Source organism: Canis lupus, chromosome 2, assembly GCF_011100685.1.
Source record: "Canis lupus familiaris isolate Mischka breed German Shepherd chromosome 2, alternate assembly UU_Cfam_GSD_1.0, whole genome shotgun sequence".
Classification (NCBI taxonomy): domain Eukaryota; kingdom Metazoa; phylum Chordata; class Mammalia; order Carnivora; family Canidae; genus Canis; species Canis lupus.
This window is the reverse complement of record NC_049223.1, coordinates 6,608,116-6,622,188: the sequence shown is the minus strand read 5'-3', so window position 1 is coordinate 6,622,188 and position 14,073 is coordinate 6,608,116. Positions and strand designations below refer to the sequence as shown.

General features: G+C 36.8%; 1 protein-coding gene across 1 annotated transcript in view; it reads right to left on the bottom strand.

The window, feature by feature from the left end:
* Window positions 1-9,587, bottom strand: part of ARHGAP21 (Rho GTPase activating protein 21) — an 82,234-nt gene extending 72,647 nt beyond the window's left edge. Inside the window, 2 exon segments of the mRNA XM_038532057.1 lie at window positions 9,112-9,136; window positions 9,408-9,587. Of these exon segments, the coding sequence (XP_038387985.1) occupies window positions 9,112-9,136; window positions 9,408-9,497 (115 nt within the window). The 5' untranslated portion in view covers window positions 9,498-9,587.
* Between the last annotated feature and the right edge of the window lie 4,486 nt (window positions 9,588-14,073).

Genomic DNA, 14,073 nt, shown 5'->3' with positions numbered 1-14,073 from the left:
GCACCGGGAGCCTGATGTGGGATTCGATCCCGGGTCTCCAGGATCGCGCCCTGGGCCAAAGGCAGGCGCCAAACCGCTGCGCCACCCAGGGATCCCAGTAGAAAAAATTCTTAACTAGGACTCAAAGTATTGGCTGTAAAAGGAAAGACTGACAATTGGACTACATTAAAATTAGGAACTTGCCTTTATCAAAATTACTACAAAGAAACTGAAAGGCAAGTCACAGCTGGATACCTGATATAGATATAACTAATAAAATCCTCATCAAGAATATTTAAAGAACTCTTAAAAAATTATTTTTTTAAAAAAGAACACTGATACTTAATAACCAAATAAAAAGTAATCACCCCTATAATTTTCAGGAAATTTAAATTAACCTATATTCCATACCACTGTACACCCACTAGAATGACTAAAATAGAAAAACTGCAAATATTAAATGTTAGTGAAGATATGGCACAACTGGGACTCTCACACCATGTGGCTGAGTATATACATTGGTCCAATAACTGAAAAACGATTTAGCGGTATCTACTAAATGTAACCATATGCATACCTATGACTCGGCAATGTCACTCTTGAATGGATATACTCACTAAAAATAAGCACATATGTGCCCAAAAGTGTATGGATAAGAACGTTCTACATCTGCATCAGTTGAAATAGCTAAACACTGGAGGAAAATCTAACTAAACTGTCTATATCCTCTTTGTTTTATAGCAAGTTTAATGAGGTATAACTTACCTATGATAAAATGTACCCATTTTAAATGTTCACTTCCTAAGTTTTGACAAATGTAACCCATGTAACCACACCACAACCAAGATATAGTACATTTCCATCAGGCTGGAAACTTCCCTTATGTGCCTTCCCAATCAAGCACGAATTGGTTCAGATTCATCTTTCCTCTCATACAAATGGAATCAGACAGTCTGTCCTCTTTTGTGCTTGGTTTCTTTCATTCATCAAAATGTTTTTGACAGAAAAACCAGGAGCAACAAAAGAAAAAGTACATAAATTAGATTTTATCAATATTAAGAACTTTTGTGCATCGAAGAACATTATCAAGAAAGTGAAAAAACAATCTACAGAATGAGAGAAAATATATGCAAATCATGTATCTGATAACAAACCACTCTCTATACATAGAACATTTACAACTCAAAAACAAAAAGATAAAAAAAAAACCAAAAAGATAAACAACCTAATTAAAAAAAAAAAAACAGAGCACTGGATTTGAATAGACATCTCTCTAGAGAAGATACACAAGTGGCTAACAAGCACATGAAAAGATCCTCAACATCGAGTTATTAAGGGAATGCAAAGCAAAACCACAATGAGACCCCACTTCACACTCACTAGGTTGGCTATAATTCAAAACTGGAAAATAACAGGCATTGATGAGGATGTGGAGAAATTGGGACCTTCATACATTGCTGGTGGGAATGCAAAAATGATGCGGTTGCTGTGGAAAAACAGTTTGGCAGTTCCCCAAATGTTTTACATAGAATTACCATAAAACACAGTAATCCCACTCCTAGACATATACCCCAAAGATTTGAAATCAGGGACTCAAACAAATACTTGCATACTCAAGTTCATAGCAGCATCAATCACAATAGCCAAAAGGTGAAAACAGTGCAAATGTCCACCGACAGATGAATGGATAAAAAAATTGTTATATACAAATGCAAGGAGGGGCACCTGGGTGGCTCAGTGGTTGAGTGTCTGGCTTTGGCTCAGGTCGTGATCCCAGGTCCTGGGATTGAGTCCCACATCATCCCATTCATGAATGAATGAATGAATGAATGCAATGGAATATTATTCAGCCAGGAATGAATTACCAGTACGGGCCACACATGGACAAAACTCAGAAGCATTACACTAAATGAAGAAGCCATATAAAAAAGGCTATATAAAATATCCAGAATAGGTGAATCCAAAGGGACAGAAAACAGACTGGACTTTGGGGAGGGGAAAACAGTGAATGACAGCCTAATGGATATGGGCTTCCTTTTGGAGCAATGAAAATGTTTCGGAACTAGATAGAGGTGGTAGATGTACAATGTTTCATACATGTCCTTTAATTCTGTACTAATTCTGTACTAAATGCCACTGAATTGTTCACTTTAAAATGGTGAATGAATTTCACCTCAATATAAGAAATGTTTTTGAGATTGATCCACCATGCTGTGTGTATTCCACTGCATGGATATACCACCATTTGGTTATCTATTCATATGTTGATGAATTCAGTTGAATCCAGTATTTATTGATTGAACAAGGCAACTATGAATACTCCTGTACAAATACTTCTGTAGGCAAATGTTTCATTTATCCTTAGTAAATACCTGAGTGCCCTTATCATTTCATAAAAATTAGTGAAAAATACCACAAGAAGTTCTATCAGTCATCAAGATGCAATAGGTACCAAAAATATAACCACATCAAAGATAGAAATCAGCTGCAAATATTAAAGCAATGCTGCCTTATCCTTCAGCTGAACAGACTTAAGCCAACAGAATATGTTCAATCACGAAGATGAAGAAAATTTTAAAACAAGTATGAAATGCTAATATTAGCTTAGCTGCAACTGTATCTGAAAGTTGAATTAGGATTTTTTCATACTCTACATTTCAAGGGAACAGAACCCTCTTTCTTATACATTTTCAAGGATGAATTGTGAGAGTATAGAATTTTCTAAGAAGCCATGGTAGAAACTGAGAGGAAACCCTAGAACTAGATAGCTTGAGTACGTAGTCTAATACTGTCCCTTGCTAGTTACTTAAACACTTCATGCCTCAGTTTCCTCATCTAAAAAATGGAGGTGATAGTATCCAACCCAGAAGGTATGAGTTAATTCACACAAAATCCTAAAACAATGCCTGGCATTTTGTAAGTCAGCTGTCACCACTACTACCATACCTACACTACAACAACCACATCCTCTTCCTCCTCCTCCTCCAACTCCTTTATCATCATCATCATCATCATCATCATTATCATCATTTTTACTTCCTAAAGTATCTTCAAGACAATGCCAGACACCTGTGGATGTTCTATTGAGCACTATTAAAAATTAATAAAAATATGTAACTATTTAGTATATTTACCTATCTACCAGAGAAACTCAAATAATTTAAACAATCAATACAGTTAAAAATGGGTCCCAAGGGGTTTAGTTAATGCCTAAAGATGTCAGCAGAGACCCATGAACTCACTTAGCATTGCTACATTTTAGAAATAATGAAACAAGCTTCTACTGCCCTACCCCCCACACTAGAGACCATGGACTTGCCCATAATAAGAATTCCCTCTTACCACAAATTTTCCATTTGTGTTCCATTTTTTAGTGGAACACATTTTTTAGTGTTATATTATTCTGAGGGAATAGGTTTTCTGCCTATTAATGGAAATCAGTGGCAAAAAATACACCCAATTTTCTCAGCTTTCCAGAATTTACCTCTTCATTAAATGGAAGAATGATCTCTAAAGCATAGTGGGTATTGTGCAGCTGGCATAAAATGATGAAGTGGCCCAATTAGATTTTGCTCTCAGGAATTTGGAAGTATTATGATGTGAAAGGAAGGACAAACAAAGATACAGTGAGGGCTGTACCTTACACAGATGTCAGCTCATGAGAAAATCAAGTATAATCAAAATTAACTATGAAAGTCGTGTAGATGCTCCAGTAAATATCAGAGTTTGGGTCTTTGGAAAGTCAAAGCCAAGACTTGTTGTTATTCTCTGCATTTAGTAGCTTTCTAGGTCCCCATTCTGGTGCCTGTGGCTCCCCAGGTATCCTGTCACTCTTGACACTGAATTTGGAGATGTCCTGTTAGGTTTTTTTAGAATTAATACATCTGTCCTGAGGTGGTTTGGAGAAGTTTCTATTTCTTGCCACAAAAGGAGCACTGGTTAGAAAAGTCAAACATAGTCTCAGAGCTGTTCTGTCAGAAACAATAACAATCACAAAATACAATTTTTTACTAGTGAGAAAATTTATAATAGTCCCAATTACTTTTTTTCTACTATTAATGCTTAAATAAATCTTCACTCCAAAGTAGAAACCCAACAGTTACTTAAGTACCTACCTAACAAAATAATAAAGACATTGTAAAACACTGGAAATTTCCCTAGAATTAAACTAAGATAGGGGATCCCTGGGTGGCGCAGCGGTTTGGCGCCTGCCTTTGGCCCAGGGCGCGATCCTGGAGACCCGGGATCGAATCCCACATCGGGCTCCCGGTGCATGGAGCCTGCTTCTCCCTCTGCCTGTGTCTCTGCCTCTCTCTCTCTCTCTGTGTGTGTGTGACTATCATAAATAAAAAAAAAATAAAATAAAAAATAAAAAAATAAAAACTAAGAATTTTTTTTTTTTTACTAAGAATTTTTTTACTCATGGAATAAGTAGAAAAGAAATAATAGTAATTACAAACTTTTAATTGCTCTTATTTTGATTATTTATGAATATCTTCTCCAGAGATTTAAGAGACAACAGGACATCAGCAAGACAGCAATTATCTACAATCAACTATTATCACTAAAAAGTATTTTTCTACTTTAATGGCCTTTTTCTTGTAAACATTATTTGTATCATAATAGAGAAAACTAATCAAGAAAAAATAATTTTAAAACACAGAACATTACATATATATAGTATATAAGAAATGTAATAGAATGGAAAACTTGGGTAAGGAGAATAATCAGAAAATTAAGTGGCAAAAAGATATTCCACTAAATTGCCAAAAGGAAAGAACATTACAACAAAACCTTTCAACTGTTTCACAGAATTTTGGCATTAAAACAGAATCTCTTAGGAGTTTGAATAAAATTCTGGCAATTACTTCCTCTCCAGTGGTTCTAGGCTTTGACTCAGACCATTACACTGGAGGCTGGGATTCTATTTCATTAAAACAAAATTTACATAAAAGGATTTCGTAATCTCACTGTGCTTGAAAATAAGTTTTAAGAGAAAAATGAAACTGTATGATAAAAATCATAACATTCAGTTGAATTAAAATAATAACTAAATGTAGTATGTCCCCATATAGGTGGCATTCTCAAAAATGATCTATAAAGAAATTTTTTTCACATAAAATATGTTCTTATGATTGGTTGACTGGATGAGTGGAAATGGTATTACAAGTGCTATACTTTAGCTAACTAGGCCTCCATGGGCTAATCCATGACCCTGCTACCAACTAGAATGACAAGAGCTAAACTCGGCCCTAGGAGGCCAAGAAAGCAAAAGACTAGTCCCTCCTTAAACACAATGAACTTTCTGAGTCCACTGCTAGCCAGGTATTCAGAATTGGATAATAAGTGATGATTGCTCCCATAAGATATTCAGGGCTTCTAAACTTAGGCTATCCCTGACTTTTATGTGAATTCTTTGTCCTTGGGCATTCACAAATATGGAACAAACTTCTTTATTTTAATTTTCTCAAGGCAGAGAAATACCACAGAATTTCATAACATATTAAATATACCCTATTTTATCTACTAATTCTCAACTTTACATAAGTCAAGCTATTTTTTAAAAGACAGTATTATTTCCTTTACAGATTTATTTATTTTTTTTTTAAGAAAGAGAGAGAGAACCCACGCATGTGAGCAGAAGGAGGGGCAGAGGGAGAGGGAGTTAGAGAGAGAGAGAGAGAGAATGCTTAAACAAACTCTACACTGAGCGTGGAGCCTGATGCAGGGCTCAATATCACAACCTGGATATCATGACCAGAGTTGGAACCAAGAGCTGGAGACTTAACCAACTGGATCACCCAGGCACCCCAAAAAGAGCATTTTTTTTTAAAGATTTTATTTATTTATTTGACCGAGAGACAAGGAGAGAGAGAGAGTGTGTGTGCATACAAGCAGGGGGAGCCGTAGCAGAGAGATAGGAAGAAGCAGGCTCCCTGCTCTGCGGGGATGTGAGGCTTGATCCCTGGGATCATGACCTGAGCCAAAGGCAGACACTCAACTGACTGAGTCACCCGGGTACCCTAGACAGCATTATTTTTAAATAAAAATTAGTGAAGAAAAGTAAGTAAAGAAGAGTTAAGTGCAGATGAACTTCAGGGTTAGAAACCTGGTCTGGAAGTCCAGCTTTGTCCCTTAGTGGTGTGCTCCTGTATAAGTCATTTCACATTTTTCTCAGCCTTGGTTTCCTCATCTACAAAACGGGAATACTATCTCACATCTCTCAGCAGTATTATCATCAGTATTAAATAGGATAATAACATATACTATGATGCCTGGCATGGATTAAGTCTTCAACCACACGGTGAATATATTTATCCTGTAATTACAGGGTATTCTGGAATGACTCTGCCCTCTACCAAGTACTAATAGCACCCCCCCCAACTACTGCCAATCACAACAACCAAAAATGTCTACAGATATAGCCATGTGTCTATGGGGACTAAAGCTGTCCCCAGTTGAGAAGCCCTTTCTTTTAAGAGACTGGACCTTGGGGTTTTGAAATCACCTTACACTGAAGATACATTTAAAAATAACCATATGAAGGAATGGTATTAAGGATATTATTTACTGTATTACTGTTTTCCATTATGAGGACACAGAGGGGAAATCTGTCTCAGGCTTCACTGCAAACAGGATGTTGTTTTCATATGGATAATGTGAATCCTTAACTAATCCTATTTTCATTTGTTTTCTGGTCACTAGAAAAGCTCAAAAGCAAATTTAAAACCCAGTGTTAGGATCTACAGCACACATGTATGCACAGTAAGTTTCCCAAATGTCAGTTTAATTCATTCTTTTTTCCACCAGGAACTTTTTAATGTATCTTTATGATTTAATTAATTTATTTGAGAAAGAGAGGGCACAAGCGCACCAAGCAGCAGGGAGGGCCAGAGGGAAAGGGAGAAGCAGACTCCCCACTGAGCCAGGAGCCCTGTGCAGGGCTCAATCCCAGGGTCCTCAGATCATGACCTGAGCCGAAGGCAGATGCTTAACTGATTGTGCCACCTAGGTGTCTCTTTAGTCTTAATTTTTAATCTTACTACAATACCTGCATTTCTTCATGTGGACACAAACCCTGTTTTTACATGAAATTAGGTATATATTAGTAAATAACATAGGCATTTAAATTATAATATTCCCCAGCAGATCACTCCTGACCTAGATTAGACCTGTTCTCTCTAGTCAAAGCAAATAACTAAACCTATTAACTTCATTGAGCTATGTCAGATAGGTAGTCTGCATAAAGTTTTAGAACTGTGTGTTTCAACATTTATTAGAAGTATATTTCTCCCAATGGAGAGTAGAATGAGACAGGCATGATATTCTAGATGCTGTGTGTCATACGCCATCCTGGGAACAAGCACATCATTCTGCGGGGTAGTGGAAGACAGTGGATGATGCTGGTTTTGTAAGTTTTCCCTTTCCTCACTAACACTACTTCTAACCCAAGCCAAGTAATATTTGGAATTCACCCTGAGCCCCAGTGTATGACAGACGGTGTCACAAGAGTGGCCATTCTTACAAATAGTGGCAACTATGAAGGGTCTTTCCTACCTGGTCCTACACTCACAGATGACTTTTGAGAATGCTAAAAGGGATTGTTTTCCTCTCATTTAACCCTTTAGCATAGCCATTCTAAGACCTCAAATCAGGTACGTGTATTACAAAGCTTCATCAACCGCTGAGAAGGTGAATGGGTGAATGGATAAACAGGTGAGTGGATAAACAATCTGTGGTATATTCAAACAAGGGAAAACTACTCAGCAAAAAATAAAAAAGATAGCATATTAGTACCTATACATACAATGTGGTGGAACCTCAAAAAACACTACCCCAAGACAAAGACACAAGAGAGTACACATTGTATTATTCCATCTGTAAGAAATTTCTAAGAGGCAAAACTGATCTACAGTGATGGAAAGCAGATTAGTAATTGTCTAGGAACAGCAAAGGGGCACAAGGGAACTTTATGGGATGATGGAAAGGTTTTTCTTTTTTATGGAAGGATATAGTTAACATACAATGTTACATTAGTTCCAGGTGTAAAACAGTGAATCTATAGAAAGATTCTTATTGGTACCTTATCTTGATTGTGATGGTGGTTTCACAAGTTATATATTTACAGAAATGCACCTTAATTATAACTATATACCTATCACAGGTGCTAACATGGTATTCTTGTTAAAAATGCATAACTTTAAACTAATGATGAGAAAACATCAGATAAGGCCAAATTGATGGGCATTCTACGAAATCACTGACTGGTGCCCTTCAAAGTGTTAAGAACATGAAATACAAGGACTGGGTGGAGGTGCTGTCACAGGCTAGAGGGGACTGAAGGGACGTGACAAGGGAATGCAATGTAGAATCCTGCAACAGAGAAAGGACGCTAGAGGAAAGACTGGTAAAACCCAAATAAAGTCTGTGGTTTTGACAGCAGCATCGTACCAATGTTAATTTCTTAACTTTGTTCACTGTACCCTGATTATGTAAGTTGTTGAACATTAGGGGGGAGTCAGATGAAGGACATATGGAAACTGTGCTACTCTGGCAACTATTTTGTCTAAAATTATCTAGAAATAAAAGTTTTTAAAATGAGTACATTTTATTGTATGTAAATTTTAGGTCTCATGTTCACATGAAATTAAAACAAAAATATGTGGACATTACTAAGAAATATCCCTATCCCCAGCCTGATTCTCTTTTTTAAACTCATTACATATAATGCTTAAATAACATCAAGAAGACTCAAAATACTCTAGTTTTCAATAGTTGAGTCAATAAGTCTACTAGATAAAACACACAGCATTTCTTACCTACAAGAATTAATAATATATAACTAATTAAATAAAAATATCAGAATTAAGTTCCTAGAATCTTATATGTTCCCCCCACATAAATACTAATGTATAATTAACAATAAAGTCATAGCATGTTCAAATCATGATGAGACAATGGAATCCATGAAACTCTAAAGTCGATAGTAAGATTATTTGATTTCTAGAACTCTCACATCTAAGATTTATTATATATGTGGACTACAAAAACTGTACCATCTCATTTAATATTACTTAACATAAAGACTTGTAGAAAAACATTCAGAGAAAAATTAAAATTTTTATAGCATACCTCCTCTGTTGCCATTTTCTTCATCCTACAATATAAAAAAATACATCCATATATGAATACTTATTTATAAACTCTAGTGAAATCACAGCAAGGTTCAACTCCATTCACACGACCCTCTCCCAAAACATGCCAATAATAATCTCATTAACAGTGCCCCTTGTCAGAAGGATGGAGCTTTCATACAGAAGATGGGGTTTTGGGGGGTGGGGGTTGAAAGGAAGACAAGACAAAGATAGGAATGGCATTGTGTGTTTTTTTTTTTTTCTCAAGTTACTTTAATTAATTATTTCTCTTACCTTATATGAAAATTGAATTGCAGACTCTGGGGGATAAACAATAAAATGCCTTAATGTGAAACCAAAGCCTTGAGATGTTCTTTTCAACATGACTGTTTTGGGACCTGGCCAGGAGAATGTTTCATCTTCGGATGGTGATACAGTTTCACTTTGTTCTTTTCCATCTTTAGTTTTTGATATCTAAAATAAAAAGATATTTAAAAGTTAACTGGATGACTCAATATACTTCCTCACTTAGAAAAAAAATATGTAAAAATCTAATAATCTGAGCAGAGATACAAATCTAAAGGGAGAAAAAAGAACCATCTTCTTTGTATTACCAGAAATCATGCAGATCATCAAAAATTAAATTTTTTTTCTAGAAAGGAATGCTATGAAAGTCAATCAGAAGTGAGAAAGAGCTCTTGGAAATTAGAAATATAGTGTCAAAAATTTTAAATGCAACAGAAGGAATGAAGCTGACACTATGAAACAAAAACTATGAAAGAAGAGACATGAAACTCTTACTGAGTAAGAACTCTAAAACTGGTATCAGAGAGTCCAACAGGAACAAAAGATAATTAGAAACTAATAAGCAGGACCTTCGAGTTCTGAGCATAAATTCAGTATTCACATAGATGATCCTTCCATTATCCTGGCCACCAAGTAGAGGAGATCAAGATCTCCTCTACTGCACTCTTGGGTTTCATCAGCTCATAACTGAAAACCCTCTGCAATCTCAAAGCAAAGATCTCACTCTTCATTCCCTCTCATTCCACAGCTCTTCTAAAACTGCAACCTGGGCCTACCTCTCCCACCTCTTCCCTGTCCCTCACAGCCCCATGTTCTCACTTCCATCATGAGCCAGCTTCATTAACTCCTTTCCCTTTCTCTGTACTTCCTCAAAGTTACCTGACAAAACCTACAGCTGGATAAATAATTAACATTGCCTACTCTGGGCCTGCACCTATGCAGTCAAACGTGAGAGAGAGAGAGGCAGAGACACAGGCAGAGGGAGAAGCAGGCTCCATGCACCGGAAGCCCGACGTGGGATTCGATCCCGGGTCTCCAGGATCGCGCCCTGGGCCAAAGGCAGGCGCTAACCCGCTGCGCCACCCAGGGATGCCCAAGGGAGCCTTTTATATTGTCTGTCAATAATAATACAGTTCTCTCCATCCCACTCATGATGGATGACTATTTCAACCCTTCTCATCCAACCTCACTTATAGCTAATGACCCTGCTTTCTATTATACTGTAAAAACATGAGGCATAAGCTGAGAACTTAGTCACTTGCCACGTCTACCCAGCCACCACCTGCAGCTGGGCCCACATTCTCCGCCTTCCTTCCTATTACAATCCTGCTCCAACGGCTTATTCTTCTAGGGCACCAACCTATGTACTATGTCCCCTCTTAACAAAGATGTGGTTCCCGCAATTCGCCCCCCTTTCACATCATCTATTTTCTCTACTATTGTCCCCATTGGCACACATTTTGTAAATTCTTTAATTTTAAAATAACAACAGAATTATGGAAGCATGTAGCCCTCTCTAGCTGACAAAATCTGACAAAAGATTTGTAATGCCTACTAACTGAAACTCCAAAACACTACTGAGAGGTTAAAAGAATATCTAAATAAATGGAGAGATATACCATGTTCATGGTTCAGAAGATTCAATAATACTCTAATGTCAACTCCCCCAAAATTGATCTAAAATTCAATGAAATCGCAGTCAAAATCCCAGGGGATTTTTGTTTAGAAGTTAGTAAGCTGTTTCTAAAATTCACTTTAAAATGAAAAGTATCCAAATAGCCAAAACAAATATGAAAAAGAACAAAATTTGTGTATTTACAGTACAAGACTTCAAGATTTATCATAGAGCTACCATAATCAAGACTGAAGCCATCTGTGGAGACTGTGCATTTGAAGCTAATTTATCATAATTGCATTTTAGTTTATCCTCCCTTCTAGGAGTTAGGGATTTTGATAGAAAGAGGGAGTAACAGCAAACATAAACATGGGAGAGTCTCAATAACTGCAAAAGTCATCATATGATTAGGTAAAGTTTGAAGGATAAAGGTTATTTTTCTGGGCTTAATTACCCAAATAATTTGGTTAAGATTTAAGCGGTGACTGGATCCTCCTTTTGTGATTCAAATGAGAGAATCAGTTTATACATTCACAAGCCCCTCCCCCCAATTTATTCAGTAAATAAATATTGAGTACCTACTCTGTATCCAACATTGTTCCACCCAGTGAGGATACAAGAGTAAATAAAATATATATAATTTATTGTTTTCCAAATTAAGCTTCTTATTTTGAGATAATTACACATTTACATGTGCTTGTCGGAAATAACACAGAGGGATCTCTTAATCTTTATGCAATTTCCCTCAACAGTAACATCCTGGAAAACTACAGTATATACCACAACCAGGGTAATGACATGGATACCATCCATTCAACTTATCCAGAGCAGTTTTACTTGTATCCTGTTTATGTTCAGTTCTATGCAGTTTTATCACTTGTGTAGGTTTGTATATTCACCACCAGTCAAGAGACAGAAGAATTCCATCACCACAGGATCTCTCCTGTGGCCCTTTCAGAATCAATCCACTCTCTCCCTTCACCCCTCACCCAGGCCCTGACCTAGGCAACCGCTACTCTTCCGTATTTCTATCATTTTGTCATTTCAAGGATGTTATATACATGGAATAATATAGTCAGTAAACTTTTAGGAATGCCTTTTTTCACTCAGCATAATTCTCTGGAGATTCAGTGAAGTGGTTGCATGTGTCAATAGCTCATCCCTTTCATTGCTGAGTAGTACTCGATGGTATAGATGTACCCCAGTTACTTTAAAGGACATCTCTGTTGTTTCCGATTTGGAGCTACTATGTATAAATAGGTTCTGAACATTCATATACAGGTTTTGTGTGAACATAATTTCCATTTCTCTGGGATAAACATCCAAGAGTGCAACTGTTGGGTGATTAGGTAACTGCATGTTTAATTTTGTAACAAACTGCCCAAACTGTCTTCCAGAGTGAATATGCGATTTTACATTCCAAGATGTATGAGTGATTAGTTTCTTTGCTTCCTCAACAGCATTTGGTACTGTCATTATTTTTTATTTTAGCCATTGTTATAGGTGCACAGTGCTAGGTACTGTGACCATAATTTGCATTTCCCTCGTGGCTAATAATATACATCTTTTCATGTGTTGCCATCTCATTATATAATTGTGAAGAACAAAAGACTCTCCAAGACATAAACAAGATCAATAAATGCTTTCATGTTACACATGGGGAAATTGAGACCCAGATGGGTAAGTGATTTATCCAAGATTACTGCTGGCTAGTATGGGGCAAAAATTAAAATCAAGGTTTCCTGAATCTGAAGCTAGAATAGCTCCCCTCTATCATATTATTTTTCATCTCTTTTACTCTGTAGTCAGCACAGATTCTTCTCCCCAGTAGCTCTTTGATCTAATTTATTACATTTTTATATTCCACTTTTCCTGCAGAACCCTGACTTTAGCACTTTAGAAATTATAGATGTATAAAATTTATTTTGAGTGTATTATTAAGACTTGGCCTCACAGCTCCCAAATACATTCAAGTTTTCATTTCTTTTCCTTTGAATATATATATAAACCTCTTATATTATGATTTCATGCTTGGAAGTTTCTGAAATAAGCCTACTATGTCTTGTTCTACTAAGGTCTTCACAAAAATGAAGAGGATGGGATGAAGAAGAATAAGCAATTTCCTTTTTGATCCCTACAAACTTTTAAAGATTTCTGAATGCAACACAGCTCAGTTGTTTCTATTATTCCATCTTCCCAGAACATCACACTGAATCCTCTCCAGCCTCCTATCTTTTCCCTACAGGACAGAAAGGAAGGTTATACTTCTTTCCACATAGAAAGAGAAGATGAAAAGAAATACACATTCGTGCCTTCTCCACTCTTTCTTCTACTGAGCCACAGAGCCATTTGATCTGTTGCATTTTATAAGGGCAAAGCAGAGGCACACAATGAAGGACACAGCAGTTACAGATCCCTCCACTACAAAGACCCCTTACACATGCCCCTCACCATACTTCTCACCTCCCCACCATGAGCACCAATTCATGTACTAATGATATCAGAATCCAAGAAGTAAAGAGGTGACTAGAACAATAGCAGTTAAATTCCTGTGGATTAAGAACTGTCATTTGATCCTCTTGAAAGACTTCATAACAAGGTCACTTGATTGAATAAATAATAACTCAAGGTTAAAAGAAGCCAAAATAAAGGACAAAAACAAACTCCATAAAATCCAGATATAACAATTAGACAAAGCAATCTAAAGGAGTGAAAGGGGATCCCTGGGTGGCGCAGCGGTTTGGCGCCTGCCTTTGGCCCAGGGCGCGATCCTGGAGACCCGGGATCGAATCCCACATCAGGCTCCCGGTGCATGGAGCCTGCTTCTCCCTCTGCCTGTGTCTCTGCCTCTCTCTCTCTCTCTGTGACTATCATAAATAAATAAAAATTAAAAAAAATTAAAAAAAAATAAAGGAGTGAAAGAAGGTATAAGGGGGAAATGATCATGTAAGAATAAAGGAAATTAAAAAAAGAATAAAGGAAATTAAAACCTCACAGAAGAGAATTCAAACTGGTATGAGAGAACTTTTTAGGATAATG